The sequence below is a fragment of the Stegodyphus dumicola genome, chromosome 4, assembly GCF_044657685.1.
Source record: "Stegodyphus dumicola isolate Sdum_Otavi_A_Nest chromosome 4, ASM4465768v1".
Classification (NCBI taxonomy): Eukaryota; Metazoa; Arthropoda; class Arachnida; order Araneae; family Eresidae; genus Stegodyphus; species Stegodyphus dumicola.
This window is the reverse complement of record NC_140771.1, coordinates 217,462,004-217,483,016: the sequence shown is the minus strand read 5'-3', so window position 1 is coordinate 217,483,016 and position 21,013 is coordinate 217,462,004. Positions and strand designations below refer to the sequence as shown.

Here is a 21,013-nt window from a genome sequence, read left to right as displayed (position 1 = left end):
TCGCATTTAAGCTACATCTCAACTCGAGAATAGAAGATAAAAGTTTCCAGTGAATTCTAAGTTTCTATAAAAAGTTGACTGTCATTCTTATATATAAAACTCACTATGTACAAAGATAAAACAGCTTGTAGCGGGGTATCGCTAAAAAATAAACTCTACTTTTATCTAGACTTGAAATAAGGACCTCCGAATTTGATCAGATCCATTCGCTCTTATTCTGCAGCACAGCAAGTGAGAAAAATGCCTTAATTTCTTATTTACTCTACACAAACTACTTAAAGACGACTGGGAGGGTGAGGCTTTTCCTTCTTTCATAATTTCTACACATTAAAAAATATGTTTTAAAAACTGTTATAGAGTCATTAGTTTTTTTTTTTTTTTTTTTTTTTTTTTTTTTTTGAAGCAGGAGACTTGAAAAATTTGCAGTACTCTCGCCGCGGTTCGAACCCCGAACATCTCGCATACGACGGGTGTGCTACCGTTACAACACAAAGGCATGCTGGAAGGAAAGAGAAAATACCTTTTACACTCCCCGTTTTAAAGGGTGATTGGGGTTAGAGGGTCCAATAACCAAATCCTGCTGGTGACGAATTATCGTCCACCGCGTTTTATTAGTTCGGGCGCCACTGTAGAGTCATTAGATTTTTTTGAAGCAGGATACAGGAAAAATGTGCATTGTCCTCGCCGGGACTCGAACCCACGAGTACGCCGAGTGTGCTACCGTTACACCACGACGGTATACTGGAAGGAGGGAGAAAATATCTTATAATATATTTAAAAATGCATCACCACGGAAAGTTGCTCAAGTCATATAGTTTGGTAATTTTTTTAGACCGATTTTGCATGTTACAAAATCTTTTGTTCCCCCACCTAAATGGATCTTGACAAACTAGGGCTTTTCCTAAAGGAATCTTGATAGGATCTTCAATAGAATAAAAAACAACTTACTAACACGAACTCTTTTGCAGGGAAACCTTAAAAAAAATTGAATTGCTGTATAATTTTACCAAAAGGTGTCACTTCACCAAGATTATTATAATATGAAAGCTTGTTTTATTTGATTTCTTTCTTAAATCAAAACTACGATCTACAATCAACCACTCAATCGATATAAATTCATGCAATCTCTTTAAAATATATTGTATAAAAAATATGCATGCTGAGTGCCAAATGCTATGAAAAGAACTTTAAACGATTTAGACAATAAGAAACTCGAAACGAGTATATTACTCGTACAATAATCGGAATAAGTGTTAGATTATAAGGTATTTCTCCCACATCCTTGGCGTTCCTTCGTCGCGTAGTGGTCTGCGCGCTGGGCGCGTATTCCAGAAGTCCGCGGTTCGATTCCCGGCGAAGGCGTTGCTCATTTTTCATTCTTCCTGCTTCCAAAAAATACCTAATGTCTCTACAAGATAAGCAACCGAATAAAGTATTAAAACAGATACAGTAAAATATTTGTGATAAAACGCATAGCAGCATTTCACTAAAATTAATCGTTTAAGTATCTTAATTTCAAAATTCATAGATAACGAAAATAATAGTAAAAATTTGGAAATAATAGTATAGTTTGCTTAAAAAGTTTTAGTCATGTTCTAGTTATTTAATTAGCTCAAGATTTACATTATTTTAAAAATATCCATGCTATAGTTTTTTTCTTTCTTTTCTTAGACCAGCTTACGTTAGAAATATCGTACGACCTGCAGCTCCTACACACGGCAGTAACGTAAGGTCCAGAACATCAAACAGCAACTCCAATTCTGCGCTTTCTAACGTCTATACATCCAAGCCAAGAAACACCGATTCTCTAATCCGTTTGCGGCCTCAGGTCAATAACGGAGGCAGCAACATTCAATCCTTGGACAACGGTGGTGAAAGTCTTGACGCACAATTTGGCACCAATCCTCGGTCTATTAGCCTTCCGGATCGACCGTACAGACTCAATTCCTTCGAATCAAGCAGCGACATGAGGAAAGCTGAAAGAAACCAACAACAAATGAACAAGCCCAAGGTGACATCGACGCGGTACTCGTCCCCAGCTCGACCGTCATACAAAACAGGTATTGATTACGTTGTGTCATTTCCTGCATCGATACCAAAACTCATTTCGCCCGAATCAAGTATCTGAAACTCAGAAAAGCAGAAAATTATAGGAATATAATTAATAATATTTGCAAAGTAAATGGTCAATTATTTAAAACGCAGGTTGGAGAAATAATATACATTAGGTATTGTTTAGAACAGCTTGCGAAACAACTATATTGACCCCGAAAGTGTTTCCTTAACGTAAAAACGTAACTAACAGGAAAGAAAAATATTCAAAGCACGTTAGAGAAAATTATAACCGTTTATACAGTTCGCGTGTTTTAAACAACTGGAATTTAGAAAATTGCTTTAAACTGTCATTAAAATCAGCTTTTTTTTTTTTTTAAATTGATTTATTTTTTATTTTGACTTACTTACTTATTTATTTTTAAAGGTAAGTTGGAATTTTTAAAGAATTTTCTCTTTCAATCTGAAGCTTGTTAACCATTCGTTTGTGTGAGCGTCACCTAAATATATCACTTAAAAATTCAGTAAGTAATGTATTCTAAAGGATTATTATTTGTTATATTTTTAATGTAATAATCTACTCTAATGAAAGCACATTATTATTGTAAAAACATGAGAATAAAGGTAGAAAGTCAAAAAAAACTTTTGTGTTAGCAGGAGTGAGTCTAAGAGCAGACTGGTAAACTGTGAGCTCAATGAGAGCACGAAAAGCTTAACAAACCCTCTGCTGCCACATTAAAACCCGAATCCTTTCAGATATTTTCCCCCTCTGACTGCCTTTTTAGGGTTCCGGCACTTCTAATTTTTAGAAAATAACCCTTATCTTTAGCATTATTTTGCTTTATAGCGGTTTTTCATTTCTTTGCCGCAGAATTCCGTTCTCATCTCTGCGTCAAATTCTCAATAGACTTTAGTGGCAATAGGTAGTATTTTTGGCAGACATCAACGTGAAATTTTTGTATAATCAAAGAAAGCCCCCCCCCCCAATTTTTTCTGGTTCAAGAAATCTGTATGTTCACTATTCTATTTTATTTTTGTATGAATATTTAATCATCATCCTACAAATTGCAGGAAAATTTTGCTTTTTTTTATTCCAAATCCATATGCTTTAAATGATATATTTTTGTTAATATTACAAGTATAAATATTGAAAATAAGAAATATATCTGTAATTTTTAATGTAGAAACATTGCAAAGTTCGTACTGGTCTGAATTAGAAAAATCTCACTAGAAGCAAACATAAGAAGACAATGCTTTCTTTTCTCTTATAATATTCTTTTTGAAACTATATTAACCTTGTATACACAGCCGAATATTTGAAAAATATGTTAGATTTTTTTTTTTTTTTTTTTTTTTTTTTTTTTTTTTTTTTTTTTTTTTTTACTTTAATTTTACGTTAAAAGAAAACCTATTTATTTGGTTTGTCTTAAAGTACAGCAATCGCCTAAGGACAGATTACCATTTCTGCAATGAAAATAAAAGAATTAAAATATGCGATTAAACTGTCTTTTGCACTGAATAGAGAAGATAATTTTACGCTGTATCAACAAAATGTTGTTATGTGGAAGACTTTATTTTTCTATCGTAAGAAGCCTTCAATGTCTTATATATGTGAGACCATTTGGGTTAATGCGGTACTCACTGTTCGTGCAACAATATGGGCAAAAACCTTCAGGGCCAAAAGGAACACGTGACTCATCCCTCAGTTTCAAGAAGCATCCAAATCCGCCTATAATATTTAAAACACGTAAAATTTCACATTCTCCTCCTCCCAGTTCTAGGCCTTAAAATGATAAAGAAGGAGCCGGGAAAAATCTGTGTTTTTTTTTAATTGTAATTTTTCATATTGCCTTCAAAAATTAAGCTCTAAATCTGTTGTCTCATATTCTTATCTTTAATATTACCTGGCCATTACTTGCACTAACTTGCACAATCAGTCCTTGTTGTTTTTTGTGCAACTACTGCATTAATATGAGGTTATAATCTTTGTATACAAATTCATAAGTCATTATAGCAGTTTAAGAGTTGCCAAAAATAGGTTACTATATATATTTTTGTAATTTTTAAAGTAGACATGGCAAGTTTATATTCCGCGGTAAAAAAGACTGCCTGGAAAAATTATTTCTCCCACATGGAAAGAAGCTAAATTTTTTTAATGCCGTATTTTATCCACCCACTTGATAGTTTAAATTGATAAAGAATTGCGTTCTTTAATTTGGCTGTTATTTCTGTACTTTAATTAATTAGGTTTGGGTATCAAATGAATGAGCATTTTTTAGATTCCTTTTTTTTTTTTTCTTTCTTTCAGAAAAGATGATAGCCCCGTTTAAAATGCATAAGATTATATTTTATAAAATGCATAGTACAAGATATGCCGGTAAAGTAACCGGACAATTTTTCATAAATAAAAGAAGAATTATTAACCTTCAACTAAATTTAGCTCCTTCAAAATAATCGCCAAAGGAGTCTATAAAATTTTTTCAAAGTTTCTTCAGGTTATCGAAATACTGTTTGTAGGTGTTGGAACAAACCGTTCGCAAAATACGCGTAACATTTGATTTAGTATCCGAGATGTTTTCAAATCTCTTTCCTCTAGCGGCCATCTTAGGCTTCGGAAAAAGAAAAATATCAGTTGGCGATAAGTCGGGAGAATATGGTAAATAACTTATCGCTGTAATTGAACTCTTAGCAATATTGTAGAGATATTTGCTTTTTTTTTTTTTTTTTTTTTTTTTTTTAAAGCAGGAGAGATGAAAAATGAGCAATGCCCTCGCCGGGACTCGAACCCCAGAACTCTCGAATACGCGCCGAGCATGCCGATTACTACACCATGAAGGCATGCTAAGAAGGCGGGAGTCATATCTCATAATACTTTATTTTACAGACAATAATGTATGGGGCTTAGCATTTTCGTGTAAAAGGTAATATTGTCCAGAATGAAAAACTTCCTTACTAGCGTGCCTTATTCTATTTCTTAATCGGAAAAGCATCTCCTTGTGAAAACACTGTTTAATTGATTGCTTTTCAGAAACAAATTAATGGTGAAGAAGTCCTTCGTAATCAAAAAATGCAATCATCATCACCTTTAATTTTTACAGCCGTCCTCTTTTTTTTTTTTTTTTTTTTTTTTTCGGGGGGAATGAGAGTAGATGGTCATTTCCTCTGGGCATTTTGCCTTTTTGCTTCTGGGTCATATAGCAGACTTCAGATCTCATCTCCCGCTGTGATACACTTTAAGAAATGATTACCCTGCCTCGTCGTACTCAGAAAGCTTTCGTGTCTTCTTTTTGCTGTTCTGCCAAAATCGGAGGCACAAATCGAGCACAAACTTTCCTCATTTTCAGATTTTTCAATTAAAATTAACCTACAGCTTTCTTCACTTATCCCAAACATGTCTGGAAGTTGCTAAGTTGTTACACGTCTATAAGCTTTTAAGAACAAATTTTTCCCACATTTACCTCATTCTTTGAAGTTCAAGGGCACCCTATCTTTGGTTCATCTTCAACGCTTTCGCGCCCACATTTAAAGCGATTACACCACTCATATACTTGTGTTCCTGAAAACGATGGGTCACTATATACTGTTCGAATCATCTGTAACATTTCGGTAGCAGATTTACCTAATTTGTAACAAATTTTAATGTTATAATATTGTTCCATTTCAGAGCAAAATTTTTTGTACAGTGCCTTCTCAGTTAAATGAAAATAACTTCAACGTTTTGAAACGCAGACGACAAAATAACCAGTTTAAATTGGTTGTAACAAGAGTTGAGAAATCACGCTTTCTAAACATACATTTATTCTTTCACTTTTTATTTTATCTTTTGGTCTTTTAATTTGCACTATTACTTTATGAGCGCGCCTTTTAAATTGAAGCCGTTAAAACAAAATACCATAAAATATTGAAATATTCCTTTTGCTTAAATAAATTGATAAAATATTTAATTACTAAGCTTTTATTAAGTTTCTTTTTTGGGGAATACATACTTTATATAACTCGCATCTGTGACAGCTACTACTATATTAAAAAATATATAGTAGAAGACTTTCGTAAGAACTGTCTTATATTCCCAGTTTTGTAAATGAGTTTCCAAATAAATCAAAACAATGAGCAAATACGTCAACGTAAATTAATATGAAAGAGGAAGACTAAAGAGAATGGCAAAATGCATACTCTGAATACATAAAAATTCTGTTTTCACTACAGAACAAGTTGGAAAATTTGAAAGAGGAGAAATTTATTCTGCTACTAGAGTGATTAATTACTACATGGTCCTTTCTAGGGGTTAACGCCTGTCTGTGTTTTAAGTTTATATTATTGCGAATGGCAATCATAATCACCAATTCAATTTTAGGCGATTCATCTGAAGGTTTCGATGACTATTCTGAATACTACTACGATGAGGATGATTATGAAGACGAGGATGATGTACAGAACATTAGTCCAGTACCGAAGGTTGTGATACGACTTCAAAAGCCACCGTCCACCACTCGCAGGACCACCACGACTACCACTACCACAACCACAACCACAAGAAGACCAATTATAACAACCACCAGACGTCCTCCAACGACAAGACCAACCAAAAGACCTCTGCCGTTTGGTATTAGCAGACCAGCTGTAAAACCTATCAAAACAGGACCAAAACCTCTTCCTAAGTTACCCTCAAGGTAAAAATAATTCTTTCTTAATTAATTGCTTCTTTTTTTAATATTTTAGTAGAAATTGTCCGCAAGGTCGATAAAAAGACTTCCCTGTATTTTTTGCCTTTAGGCACTTATTTTAGTTACTTTTGTACGTAAAAACAAATTGCTCTAAACTTTTAAAAGCCAGTTAAATCTACTTCGTCGCTGTGCTCATTAAATAAAATTAGAAAGTGTATCGCATTAATTGGAAAACAAATGGTTGTTTTGTGAGCCAGGAAAAGCATTCACTCAAAAACTATCGTTCAGGTTTTTTTTTTTTTTTTTTTTTTTTTTCCAACAGAAGCTTTTATTTCGAAGTATTTTCAGTTTTCGAATAATTCAACTATAATTAATTATTAATTTAATTCTGATGCCATACCTAACTCAAATCAATTAATAACGAATTTTTAAGATACGTGACTTTAGTTAACAATTACCATTTCAGACGTTAAATCTGTAAATATTTTAATAAGTTAACACGTCTGCAAAATGTTTTCCTTAGTTATTGATAAAAAGTATTATTTTAAAAAAATGTTATTAAAATACTTCTAAAATATTGACAAACCCTTGCAGTAGTAAATTATTATAACTCGCACTTCAGTAGCAAATAAATATTTTAAGCAATCGGGCATTTTAAAATCTAATAGAATTGATGAAACGTATTTCTGTTGCCATTTATAGCTTTTAATTGTTTTAAGCTCTTGTAATATCTAGAAATTTATGGTTGTTAAATTTATGGCTGTTATTACTATATGATAAATATGAGCATTATTATATTAAAACAACAGAAAAAATAAATAATATACAGTCCAAAATAGTCCTTATCATTCTTAAATACGAAAAATATTATAGAATAATTAAAACAATCATGAAAAGATCGTTATCATTATTTACAAAGCTTTAGTGCTTTAGACGTAGTTCAAAATCTATATTTAAAAGAATAATTTGTAAAAAAATTGCAACAAGTAAAGAAATGCATCTCTTTCAGACCGCCACCAGTGTATACAACACCCAGACCTCTGGTAGTAGCTGACAAATGTAACAGCCGGAACTGTGTTCTTCCGGATTGTAGATGTGCCGGAGCAGATGTTCCTGGTGGAATTCCCTCTAAGGAAGTACCGCAGATTGTTCTGATCACATTTGATGATGCTGTCAACGATCTAAATTACGAATTATATTCCGAGATCTTCGACAACAGAAAGAATCCCAATGGGTGCCCTATACTAGGTACCTTTTATGTGTCGCATGAATGGACAGATTATGGCATGGTACAGAGCCTCTACTCCAAAGGTCACGAGATGGCATCTCATTCAATCACGTATGCATCTTTTAACATATAGTTTATTTTAATTAAATATTTAATGTAAATTGATAATTGTTTTAAACTGACTGGTTAGAGCAACGTATAGTAGAATCTCTTTTAACCGGCAGCAACGGGACCATGTCGATTCTGCATGAGAGATTTTTCTGGATCCTTGAATATATAACAATTCTAGAACTTACATAGGTTTTGTGACTAGCATACAAAGTACGTTGGCATTGTTTTTGATCTATCGGCCCAAAATTAAATAAATAATGCTGAGAATTGTACAGATTAATAAAATTAAAACACATATCATCATCTTATACTTCAGAAAAATAAATGTAAACAACATTTTAAAATTACCATATGAAAATATATATTATTCTTGGTATGATGGCATATAACTTCGAATGTCTGCTTGCTTATAAGATTGTCGCTGTGGTTTTAAAAATTCGCTGTCTATACAGAGAAAGCTTTGTCATATACAGATACAGACGAACATTTCTCGAGAAATCTTATTAAAGTCTGCAATTCTTCGTCAGCTTCTTTCCACGTAATTTTCTTGCTTTGCGTATCGTCTTCATCTTCATCTCTCCTCCTCCTCTTCACTTGCCTCCTTTTCCAGTACATGTCAGATTATTTCGTCGTAGTCTTGAAATTTTGCGACGGGAACAGAACTGCCTACATCCATCTAAGCTTGCGTCTCCTCTTTACTAATATTAATCTTCTAAGAATATCCAATATGTCTGACACGAATACCGGACGTGTTTTAAAACAAAGAGAATCACTATCATTCGATTCTTCATCTGTCAACATGATCATAGGTCACAATTTACACCAACATCGTTCTAAAGTAATATTCTTTATATCTTTCCGGGAAAAAGACCGGCTTCAGTGTAAATTGTTTTTGAAAATTGTGAACATAACTTTCAATATTCAGAAATGGACGCATAAAAAGGAATGGGAAGTTCGTTTTTATATTCTGTATAATTCCTTATTTTGGTAGTTGGATTAGGCTTGATATGTTGGGCAGCAGAAACATAACACAGGTGTTTTAAACGTTCAAGTCTTCAGATCGTAAGCCCATTGCATACCCTTTTTATCTCATGGGCTAAAATTTTGGATTTAAATCTGAATTTTTTAAAATGCTGTTGTTTTGATATTGACGGTTGACTGAGTATCGGTTACGAGGAATTTTACTACATGTAGATCTGCATTCGCATTAACCGATCTTCTAAAAGCTTCGATTGTCAAAACCTAGGAGATTAAAGTGATTCACATTTACTTTTCTTCCCTGAAATTTAATGCACCAAATATAAATAACCTTTCGTTAAACACATTCTATTGGCTATTTTCTCGCACTTTGTCAGCCTAATGTATTAGTGCCGATTCTTCACATTCTCATTGAACTCATATTCTCATTGAAACAATTTTGTGCATCCTCAAGCATCTCCGTATCAGTTTGTGCTACATCTTATGCCCTTGTTTCGCGATGTTTTCAGTACTATCAGACCTCCTGCTTTTAATCAAAGAGAGATCAAGGGTGGTGTTATGTTTAAACTATGATGAGCAATATACGAAGCCCATAGTACGGCCTTTAATATTGCATGATAAAGTACAAAAAAAGTTTTGTAGAAAGGTGTTTTCATTTCGGGTTTTTGATATGAACAGGTTTAAATCTTGGACATCCTCTGGCTTTGGACTTCGTACCAATTTAATACCGCAGTGAGTCAGCTAAAAATAGTCTTGAAAGATTTCTGAAGTGCTCCTTACTGATGCTGCACCTGACTACCTGCATCCTCTTCTTTTAATTCTCCGGCGAGATCCTTTTTACTTTCCAAAAGAGTTTCTTTGCCAACTGTTTTAGTTATTTCATTCTTCCCCATTTTTATTGGTATGGTTATGAGCTGGTTCTGTCTCCTTTTCACTGACATAATAACTGGTAGTTATACAAAAAGATTGTATCATTAAATCCATGTACAGTTGACAGAGTCAACACTGCATTGTAGTTTGAAAAATCATCACAACCAATTTGTTTTTCGAAAATTTTATAAAATTTAGCTGGATTTTTAACGCTGAAAATTAAGCAGACTACATTTACTACATTTTTACATCATTTTGCTGAGTCATTGTTTAACTCAATGCAGGAAACGTAAAAAATGTGCAGAAATGTCAAATGTGTAAAAATGCGGGAAAAATCCCGATGAGGATTCGAAGTCCGGACCTCCCGATTACGCATCGAACGTGCTATCCATTTACACAACGAAGGCATCGGAAAGTAGGAAAAAATACTGAACATACTCTCCCTTTTAAAGGGCGACTGGGGAGAAGGTGATCCAGTCGCCAGATACTGGTTGGTGGTTACGAATTATCGTACACTACCTTTTAGTTCGAGAGCCATTCGCAAAGTCATTTTTAGAATTTTTTGAAGGAAGAAAATCAAAGAAATTCGTAATGGTATTGCCGGGATTCGAACTCCGGACCTCCTGATTACGCGTCGACATGCTATTCACTTACACCGCGAAGGATGCAGAAAGGAGGGAGAAAATGTCTTATAATTCAATCAAAACCATTATCTCAGGCAGATCGCACTACACGACGATGCAACTTCATGGAAGTTCAGTAGTCGTACAACAACTTCTGCCCCCAAAAAACCAAACTGTATACTCAATAGACCCCGTTTCATTCTCCAAATTAATTACTTTTTCCTCCTCAAAACTGAAAATACCAAAGGAGATTATTGAAGAGATTCAAAAAACATACATGCACTCTTACCAAAAATAGATTCCTGCAAGCCTTTCTTTTCACTTTCTGATTATTTCAAAGCTTGAAGAAGGACCTTATCGCGATTAACACAGCACTTTTCCTGTTAAGCAAATTCAACTTCAAATAAATAAATAAAAATGATTCTGTAACATCTAAACCAGGGGTTCTCAACCGGTGGTACGCGTGCTACAGGTGGCACGCAAGAGAAAAATAGGTGGTACGCAAAGAAGCAAAGTATGTTTTAAATATTAAATTCAAAAATTAAAACTCCAACATCCTGATTGAGATTTTTCTCTAACACTCGTAAATTTATCCGATCTGAGCTTTGTTCAAGAGTGGTGGTGGTAGTAATAATTTGTAGTGGTGGTACTAAAGGTTTTCAATTTTTGCTTAGATGGTACACGTTAGTCAAAAGATTGAGAACCGCTCATCTAGACTTCTTTCATTAGTCATCATATTACCATTTCATTTTGAGAATTCAAAACAGATGTGTTTATTTAGTACGGTTAAATATTATTTACGTGCTTTAAGCGGTCTTTCATTAAGGAAAAATGAAAGTCTCCTATGTTTTTTAGAAACGCTTTCGTTTTGGCGATAAACGAAAATAATATCGGATTTAAGCAAAATTCATGTAATTTCTGAAAAAAAAATATTATTTAAAATTCTGTTAAATTTTAAATACCGTTAAAGTATATTCTATTACATTTTAATTCAATTATGCCCTGAACTATTAAATTTTAAGCATTTTAAAGTCAACTCACATTTTTTATTTTCATTTGCTTTTGAAAAAAAAAAATTATTTAATTTTATTTACGGGTAAATCATGAAACACGAATAAAGGTCTTAATTAGTACAGCTAAGCAACCAATGATCTAAACACTGTTCTTAAAAGATAATTTACACGACGGTGTAATCATCATTATTGTCATAGTTCTAAGGGCGTAAAAGCCGTTAACGCCGTTCTCACCTGAGGAAGACGGCTTAGGCCCCAACAAGTCAGCGAAGGTAATTGTGCGTGTATGCATGTGCATACACTGAAGCTGACTTTGCGAATTCGTCGACCTAATTTCAGTTTGTATTTTCTTTCTGTGGTCGTTCTTATACCAGGCTGACATGAATTTAAACAATTAGAATACTTAAACAAATTACTAATACCAGCAGGGTATGGTTGCCTAGCAACGAAGTTTAGCTTAGGCCACTTGTCACCGAAAAGCCCTCGTGTGGACGCCTTGTAAAATGGCATCTTGAATATAATGCTAATTAACTTCGATAATTTAAGAATTTATATTGAATATTATAAATTCAGAATTCAGAAAGAAATGTTACAAATGCCTAGGAACTAAAATTTGAATTGTTCTAAATGACTTTTACACTTTTTACCTATGAAAAATAAATTATTTATATTAAACTGTTCTATTAAAGTATTTTATATCTCGTTTTTTATTCATAGCCATAGCCATGGGGAAAAATTTTCTGTCAGTCACTGGGCAAAAGAAATTAATGGTCAGCGAGAAATTCTTCACTTGTACGGTGGTGTAAAACTTGAAGACATCAGGGGCATGCGAGCTCCTTTCCTCCAAGTTGGTGGCAACAGTATGTTTGAGATGTTGTACCAAACCAACTTCACTTATGATTCATCTATGCCTGTCCTGGACAACAATCCTCCTTTCTATCCGTATACCCTTGATTACAACATTGGCCATGAATGCATGATTCCACCTTGCCCAACGAAATCTTTCCCAGGCTTATGGGAGGTAAGTTTTCTACAGTAAATAGTTTAACACGATTTTTTTTTTAATTTTACATATATATATATATATATATATATAACTGCTATGTGTACAGTAAGACCCCGCTTAACGCTGTTTCGTTTAGCGCTGTTTCGGTTTAGCACTCTTTTATTTCAACCCGGGGATTCCACGAAATCGCTCGCAGCATACGGGGATTCCACGAAATATTATGCAGCGATAGGTTTCAAATACATATCCGAAAGAGTGTACTTGTATTTCTTGTTTGGTGCGGTATTGTACAGACATATTTTGAAGGGGTAAATGTGGAAGATGTCGAAGAAATAATTCAAGAAGCAGCGGCAAGTCTTTCTAATGATGAGCTCAAGGAATTAACTGAACAAGAATAAAACAAAAATGTTGACAGCAGTGATTCAGAAGAAGAGCAAAAAGAACTTTCGATGGCGTTTGTAAAAAGGAGTTTGTTTACCATAACTGAAATAATGGATCAATTCATTGAAAATGATCCGAATTTTGACAGGAGCTCAAAAGTAAGGCGTGGTGTTAGAGATGCTCTATCCGTTTATGAAGAACTTTTAAGAGAACAACGCAAAAGAAAAAGGCAAACAACATTAGATGCTTTTGTCACATAAAGGCAGAACACTGAAAACGCGGAAGGCTAACTAAATATGACTGACTTCGAATTTTATTTGTTTTTTTTTTTTTTTTAAGAATATTCGTTTTGTTATTTATATTTTGTTTTTATTTTTGCAAGAAATAATAATGTGGTATTAATTTGGGCTTTAAGAAATAAATGTTTGGTTTTATTTTTATTAAAAAAACATACTTTTTAAATTTAAAACCTAACCAATTTCCTAGCCATCTTCCCCTAACCCCAATATTTACATGTAAAGATAGCCTCGTTTAGCGCTGTTTCGCATTACGCTGTACTTTGATGGAACGTATCCCCCGCGTTAAGCGGGGTCTTACTGTATCTCGGAATTTTGTGTTCTATAAACTTGCAATGCATTAAGTTTCTTATATTTTCATTTTTCAGATTTATTCACAGTATTTTACTTAACCATATTCTAGCATAGAAGCTAAATAAATCTAATAATACTTCTTAAGTTTATTGAAAATTTAATTCTATTAACCACTTCCGCTAAAAAGACGTGCCACGCACGTTGAGATGCTTTTGTCTCAAACCGCGAGCGACGTGAACACCACGTCGATAGGCATTTATCGCAAAAATGAAAATAACGTGGTGCACACGTCGCCTAACAACGAGATTGTTTATTTCTTGAGTTACAGCTCTGGACTGCACTCGCAGACGCGGAGCGGCGTGAATGAGACACTTACCGCTTGTTATATTGAAGCGCACGGCACCGCAATCGTGAAGTTTAGTCGTAGCGAAAGTGGTTAGTAGAGTCTACGTATTAAAAAGAAAATGGTTCCAATAAATGTAGAGTAAATTGTTCCTTGGCAGTTAAAAATATAACATAAAGAAAAATTCCTCAAGTATAAACTAAAATACGAATTAGATTACCTTACCCCTGTTCAAAGATATTTCCTCGAATTATAGGCTCTTTTGTTTGCAAAGCAATTATGAACTTATCCTTATGGATGACGTTCTAGGGTTAAAAAAAAATTATCTTTAGTTCGTTTTCGATACTTTCTTCGTAATCTTGCTGATCTTCCAGGATTCAAATAAAAACTTAGTGCAATACATTTTTAGTACGTGCTCGCTTTTTTTTTTTTTTTTTTTTTTTTTTTTTTTTTTCTTTTAATATTTGCATAGCTTAACGTACACTATTTTCAAACAGAACTCATCTGATTTTTTTTATTATTATTATTTTATTTTTATTTTTAATTTAAACAGCATTTAGTAACCTATTCACTACATCTTCTCTACAAAGTTAAATACATCACATATTTTGCATAACGATTAAATGTTGTTAATTTATATCTCCCAAAACAGTTTTTATTTTCTTTCTGAATTCTTAAAATATATAGCTTTTATGCAGACATTTTCTTAATTGTACAGGGTTATTCATGAAAAAGAAGCACGCCTCCGGCAATAATATGATAAGTTGGGACGCCATCTTTCTGACGGGATTTGCACAGAATTGAATAGGAAAACAAAATAAAGCTGGAGCACTGCTTTATTTGGCAACAGTTATAGGTAGAAGTTGGTGGGACAACAAAATTTCACCATGGATGGTACAGGTATACTCCCGTCGCAGTAATTGTGCAGTTCCGCCCCAGTTTTGAGGGAGAACAACCCCGAAGAGCGGTTCGAAGACCTCCCACCCCTCTTCCCTAACCATCAACCTTTCAGAGCTTTCAGCTCACCATATATTTTGAGTGCCTCCTTACCACCACAGGTATTATACACGCTTACAAACATCCACGCTTTCTCCAGGATTCCAACCTGAGTTCATCAGTACGGCAGTCAGCATCACTAACTGCTACACCGAGTGGGCAGCTTTATTAACCCCTTCGCGCCGACTGTCACGTATACGTGCCAGCAACGAACGCACTTACCTACCGGCCGACACGCAGGCGTGCCAGAGAATTGTTCCATTCTCTACCGACTGTCACGTATTTGTGCCAGTACTTTGGAACGTTTTTCAAACTATAATTTCTGCCACAAGATGGCACTGTATGTCCATATGGTTTCAGATACATGTAAATTAGACCTTCTACTCGAAATGAGAGAAGCATGACTCACATACACGTGTTTTTGATTATATAAACAAACGGGGAAATAAATGTTTCCGAATGGCGTGATTTATGACGTCTCTTTAAATCGCACTTTATTCGCACGTGGTAGTTGTTTACTGTAAGTAGAGAAGTTTTATTTGCTCTAAAGCGTTGGGTATTTCGGTTTGCAGTTCAGTTTTTAGAAAATAATTAGATCTTGTTAGACGTGAATTCTTTGTTTTTACCGTTGCAAAGTCGAAGCGTCGAAAATGTTTAACAGAGCATGAAATAGCAGAAATGATGCAAAATATTTCAGATATTGATTCTGAAATTCTGATATTCTGATATTGATTCTGAAAGATTAACTGAAAGACATTTTCCAAAACTTTGTTCAGAAGAGACTGATAAGAAAATGAGATGACGATGCTTCGTTTGTTCACATTCCTGGAAAAATCCTCCAAAACGGCAAATGAGTTATTACGAGTGCAAGGAATGTAACGTAGGACTGTGTGTAGATCCCTGTTTTAAAATTTTTCATACGAAAAGAGAATTTTAAGTAATATATTTAGTTTTCAGATGTATAAGGTTAAAAGTCATAAAATGGTGAGTAATTAAAATAAAATGTGTAAAATATGCATTTAAACAAGAAATAAGGTAATTAAAGTATATATATAAAAATATTTATAAAGCATAAGCCGTTTAAATACTCTATAGAGCATTATTAAACAATGCGTTGATACTTCGGAAATTATGGATTTAGGCTTAGTAGCAAAAAAGCCCTCGGCCCTGGAGAGACGCTCGCGTAAGACACTGCCGGCCTCAGCGATAAGCGCGCGTTTTCGCTACCCGGCTCGAAGGAGTTAAGTGACACCAAATCACTAGACGGACCGTCAGAAGCAGAGAGCAAAGATCTTGACACCCGTATTGAAGGTGGGCTATATTATTTTCATGAGCCATCCTGTATAAAAATTATTTTAAGTGACAGAAAAACCTTAAAAATTAGACTTCGCATCTTTTTTCCTCTGTTGCTTCATTGGAAATAAAAAGGAACAAATTCAATAGAAAATCCTCGATAAGAAGCCACTTTTCAAGGTAGATAACTCTTATAGAAAGATTGAATTTAACATATCAGGCATAACACGTTAGCAGCGATTCCTAAGCTGTGCTTCTAGGAGCTATAAAAGCTCCGCGTGTGCTTCCCAGAGGCTCCGCGGATTCCAGAGAAATAAAATGCATAAAAATTGAGTGAAATAAAAGATAAAAAATGGAATGCCAAAATAGAAATTATATTCTCAGCGTAAATTTGTCAAGTTGAATTTTGCGCCTTCTGTATCAGATAAGAATCATTCATTCTACTGCTACTAATTTCAAATTCATTTTTAAATAAGACAGACGAGACGACGAAACTGAGCGGGACGCTGGTCTGTCACTTGTCAAGTTTTAATGGCCTTTCTGATGGAAATGGAACTGAATATCTGAATGATTTCTTGAAAATTCAGTTCCATTTCCATCGTTTCCCATTCCAGAAATTTGTCACTAATCTCCATCCTTCCAAAATTCCTGACCTCTACTCGTAGTTTCAAATTTAACGTATAAATTCGTATAAATTAGAGGCTGGCTAATCGTTTCAGAGTCAGTTCACAGTGGAATTTTAACTAATTCTTTTACCGAATTTTCAATGCGTTTGATCTGTTTGTGAAATTTATAATTATTAGCAGTTATTAGCCATAACTGCTAATACTACAATGCATTTTCGATAGAAAAAAGTTACATTATTGACTCAAAAGAAAACCGCTATCACATTTGATGAAACTGCTTGCAGAGGTAGCAGCATTTTTGGCAAACCATAATGCTGTATTGGTGATGGTTTCAAATGATGAAGACTGCGCTCAAACTTGCCTGCTTGGTCGAAATTTTTAGCAAAATGAACGAAATCATTTGCAAGGAAAATCATTACTCGGAAAAAATGCTAGTTTTTGATGCAAACGCCAAAGTGTCATATTTTAACAAGAAACTTATGTCTTGGTGTGCGTGGAAAAAAGATATCGATTGCTTATCTCTTCCAAAAAGCTTCCTCAATCAAGATTCAAGAAAAAAATACAGAAAACCTTTTATGCGAAGCCCTGAAAGAGTTGCTTGAATATTACTTTCCAGCAGATCAAGAGAAAGTACTTGATGAGGGGATCTTGACATGTTAAGTGCCCCATCTTAATAATACCTCATAAAGCCCCAGCTTAAACAGAGCAAAATAATACAAGATGCTCATAAATTTAGCATTTCAACTTCAAACTAAAAATGACGTTTCAAACCCGAAGTCTTTCGGAATTTTGACTGCATTTATAAGATAAATTCAAAATTTTATCTAGTTAAGTAAAATTAGTATTACTGCCTTTCTCACAGTGAAGCGTACTCTTCGCTTAGACTACAACTAAACAAAATACATATGTGTCTCAATGCAGAACCATACATTCTCGAACCATTATCAAAAACTGAACCTAAAATGTAGAAACAAAATTAAAAACAAAACAAATGAGAAACAAAATTAAAAACAAAACAAACGAGAAACAAAACAAAAAAATTATTTTATGCTAAGTCTTAAATTAGGTTTACTGTTGTAGTACAATCCGCTCTGATTAAACTAACTACTCAAATTAAATTGGAGTTATCTTCTATACTGAATAATAAAAATTTGGAATAATAAGTAATGAAAGTAAGTTTATTCTAGGGAACTTGTCATTGTTGCTCTCACTAATAATGGAAATTCTATTGTTATACAAATGGTGTGATTTATTGACTTTTGAATGAAATTCGGCATGTGGCAAGATTTTGACCATATCATATGTATTGGTGATAGTGAAGAATAAACTAAATTTTTATGTTACATTTTTAAATTTTTTTAATTATTTAATTTAAATTTTTTTTATTTAGTTTCTTTAAAATAAAATTCCACTGCATGGACATTACACAACTGTTTTGATGGTTCTTTAGAATGCCTTACTACCTTTCTCCTCTTCCTATCCCTGTTATATTATTCTTAAATATTGTTAACTTGTAAGACACAAGATAAGCTTAAGAAGCTCCGCCAAAGAAATTGTTCCTAAGAAAAGCTCGGCGGATCAAAAAGGTTGGTAACACTGTGTTACGGCATTTTTAAGAGTTTAAAAATTCAAGCTTTGACTCATACTTTATATTTTTGTTTATATATGCGTCTAAAATATATGATGCAAATAATTTGACGCTTCATTACACCTTTTTTAGTTTTTTTTTTTTTTTTTTTTTTTTTTTGGTGCACTCATAATTTAAAAACTTAATTTTATTCTCATCTGCTCTAGGTTGGCATGGTTATGTGGAATGACTACAGAGGAGGCCGATGCTCCATGGGTGACGCATGTGCCAATCCTGATAATGCAGAGGATGTTTATAAAATGCTTCTGAAGAATTTTGAGCGACATTACAAATCAAATCGAGCTCCATTTGGCCTGTTTTATCATGCAGCTTGGTTTACCACGCAGCATTACAGAAAAGGATATCTGAAATTCATTGATTATATCAATTCCAAAGATGACGTATACATCGTAACTAACTGGCAAGCTATCCAATGGATAAGAGATCCCACGCCTTTATCTAGGATTAAATCCTTCAAACCTTGGCAGTGTCCAAAGGACCCAGAAAAGCCAGGGCCTTGCCATCATCCCACTTCCTGCAATTTGAATTACAAAGGAGGAAGCAGGAATTTGAAAACTTGCCAGCCCTGTCCATCTGTTTTCCCCTGGTCTGGTAGAACTGGATTCGATGAAGTATACGCGGTATGAAATTGTGGTTGACATTCCAATTCGAATTGTGATTGAAAATTACCGCATTGCGCATTCGATCATTTTTAAATGAACAATCTTCTGAGTGATCTGCGTATTCCTTCCTTACAAAATGACAAACTTCGAAACAACGATCTCGGGTAAGATCATAATGGACATTTGTAAAAAGTTATCATTAGTTCTTAGTGAAACTACTAAGGGAAAAAAAAATACAATGGAAAATTGTCTCTTTAAATAGGTGTTTCAACCGCAATGCCAAATAGCGTAAGATGGAAAATAACCTCATGTAGTATTTATAATGTTAGATTTTTACGAACAAAGCTTCTATGACAAAATTTTAGTTATGCTCTTCAAATAGACTCTGTATAAATAGACTGTTATTTAAAAAAATGTACGGTCGATTAATTTCGAGAGATAAATGGAAATTCATATATATATATATATATATATACAGGATGGCGCAGAACAAATGGGGCAAGGAAGATCTGTGTATTATTATAGTATGTGTATGTTGACATTTGTGTTGCCTAAAGTCCAAAAGAGAACTTACTCTTCCAGTGTGTTGTATGGACTGCTCAAAGAATGCAGTTTATGTAAATAAGCACGAAACTATCAAAGCAAAGCAAATTTATACGTATAATTATATAATGTACAAACCTATCAGAAAATTACTAGTAAATACATCCAATGATCAGTTTTTGAATCACTTTTGTTTTAATCAATCTAATTATTTTATACTAACATATGTAAAACACTGTTTTGAATCCAGTTATGTGATTTTCACTAAAACGAAAGGTTTATTTTTCACAAGAGTGAGTAAATTATGTTAAGAATAATATATCATTTTTATTGCCCCATTACTTCTGCGCAATGCTCTATAATAAACAATTTTTTTTTAAGTTCTTCTTAGGAAGTATCTCTAATTAAAAACAGTTAAGTAGACATCTGACATTCCTAAACTGCATTTCTTTACGTCGACTCCTCATTGTAATGTTTTTACTTAAATAAGTTACACAAAATTAGGCCTAAATGCAATTTTCGTGATGCATCTAAAAACTTTTTAACGTCTTGTTTAATAAGTTTCTTTAAAAAAAAACTGTTTATTCTCATGCAGCAAAATCTATTTGCAAAATATACTTTTACAATTATATATATATATATACATATACATATGTAATTTTTTTATTAAAAAAAATCTGGATTCTTTATATGTATCTGTATATGTGTGTGTGTGTGTGTGTGTGTGTATATATATATATATATAAAGCCTTGCAAAGTGAAAGCTTCATCATTTTGAAAGCAAAGGAAATCTCTTTTTATTTTTCCTCTCACATACATCCACGAGTTTCCATGTAGAATTTTTTTAATTTATGAATTATTTCAAAAAAATACTATAAATCTTTCAGTAAACAGGTGCCTGATAGTGCTAAGAAGCCAGCAGCTTAATAAAAAAGCTATATTACAGTACTTTTTTTAATTATCAACTAATTTATCAACATATGACATTGATAGGTTGTTTTCTGAATTTCATTAATTAAAATATAGTCATAACTACTGTAGATTACATATTCTTCTTGCTAAATGTGCATAATTAAACACTTTTAATTAGATATCATAATTGATTTTATTAGTAAATATATGCATAAGTTCATTATTAATTATTATTGCTGTATGTCAGAAAATAAGATAAACAATTTTGAACTTTTCATACAATGTGACATTGGTCCAGTTACATGCAAGAAGTTTACTAAAACAATGATAACAATTTTTTGCAAGGTATTTGAAAAAAATTTAAACGCCCCCCCCCAAACTAAAAACTTTAACTTCAAATTCATGCAAATAAGAAGTCTTAATTATAATCAGTCCTTCAAGAGAAAAAAAAATTTCCATAGATCCTGAGGTTTCAAAGTAGGAGAGAGATTTCTTGCAATACTTTTGAGCTTTCTGTTTCACCATAAATATCAA

The 21,013-nt window shown here is 33.4% G+C and overlaps 1 protein-coding gene across 1 annotated transcript in view; it reads left to right on the top strand.

The window, feature by feature from the left end:
* The window catches only part of LOC118181307 (uncharacterized), a 180,147-nt gene extending 160,196 nt beyond the window's left edge, over positions 1–19,951 (top strand). Inside the window, exons 4-8 of the mRNA XM_085815986.1 lie at positions 1,672–2,060; positions 6,407–6,722; positions 7,726–8,055; positions 12,257–12,560; positions 18,569–19,951. Coding sequence (XP_085672112.1) covers positions 1,672–2,060; positions 6,407–6,722; positions 7,726–8,055; positions 12,257–12,560; positions 18,569–19,048 — 1,819 coding nt within the window. The 3' untranslated portion in view covers positions 19,049–19,951. The remainder of the gene's footprint in view (positions 1–1,671; positions 2,061–6,406; positions 6,723–7,725; positions 8,056–12,256; positions 12,561–18,568) is intronic.
* The last annotated feature ends 1,062 nt before the right edge of the window (positions 19,952–21,013 follow it).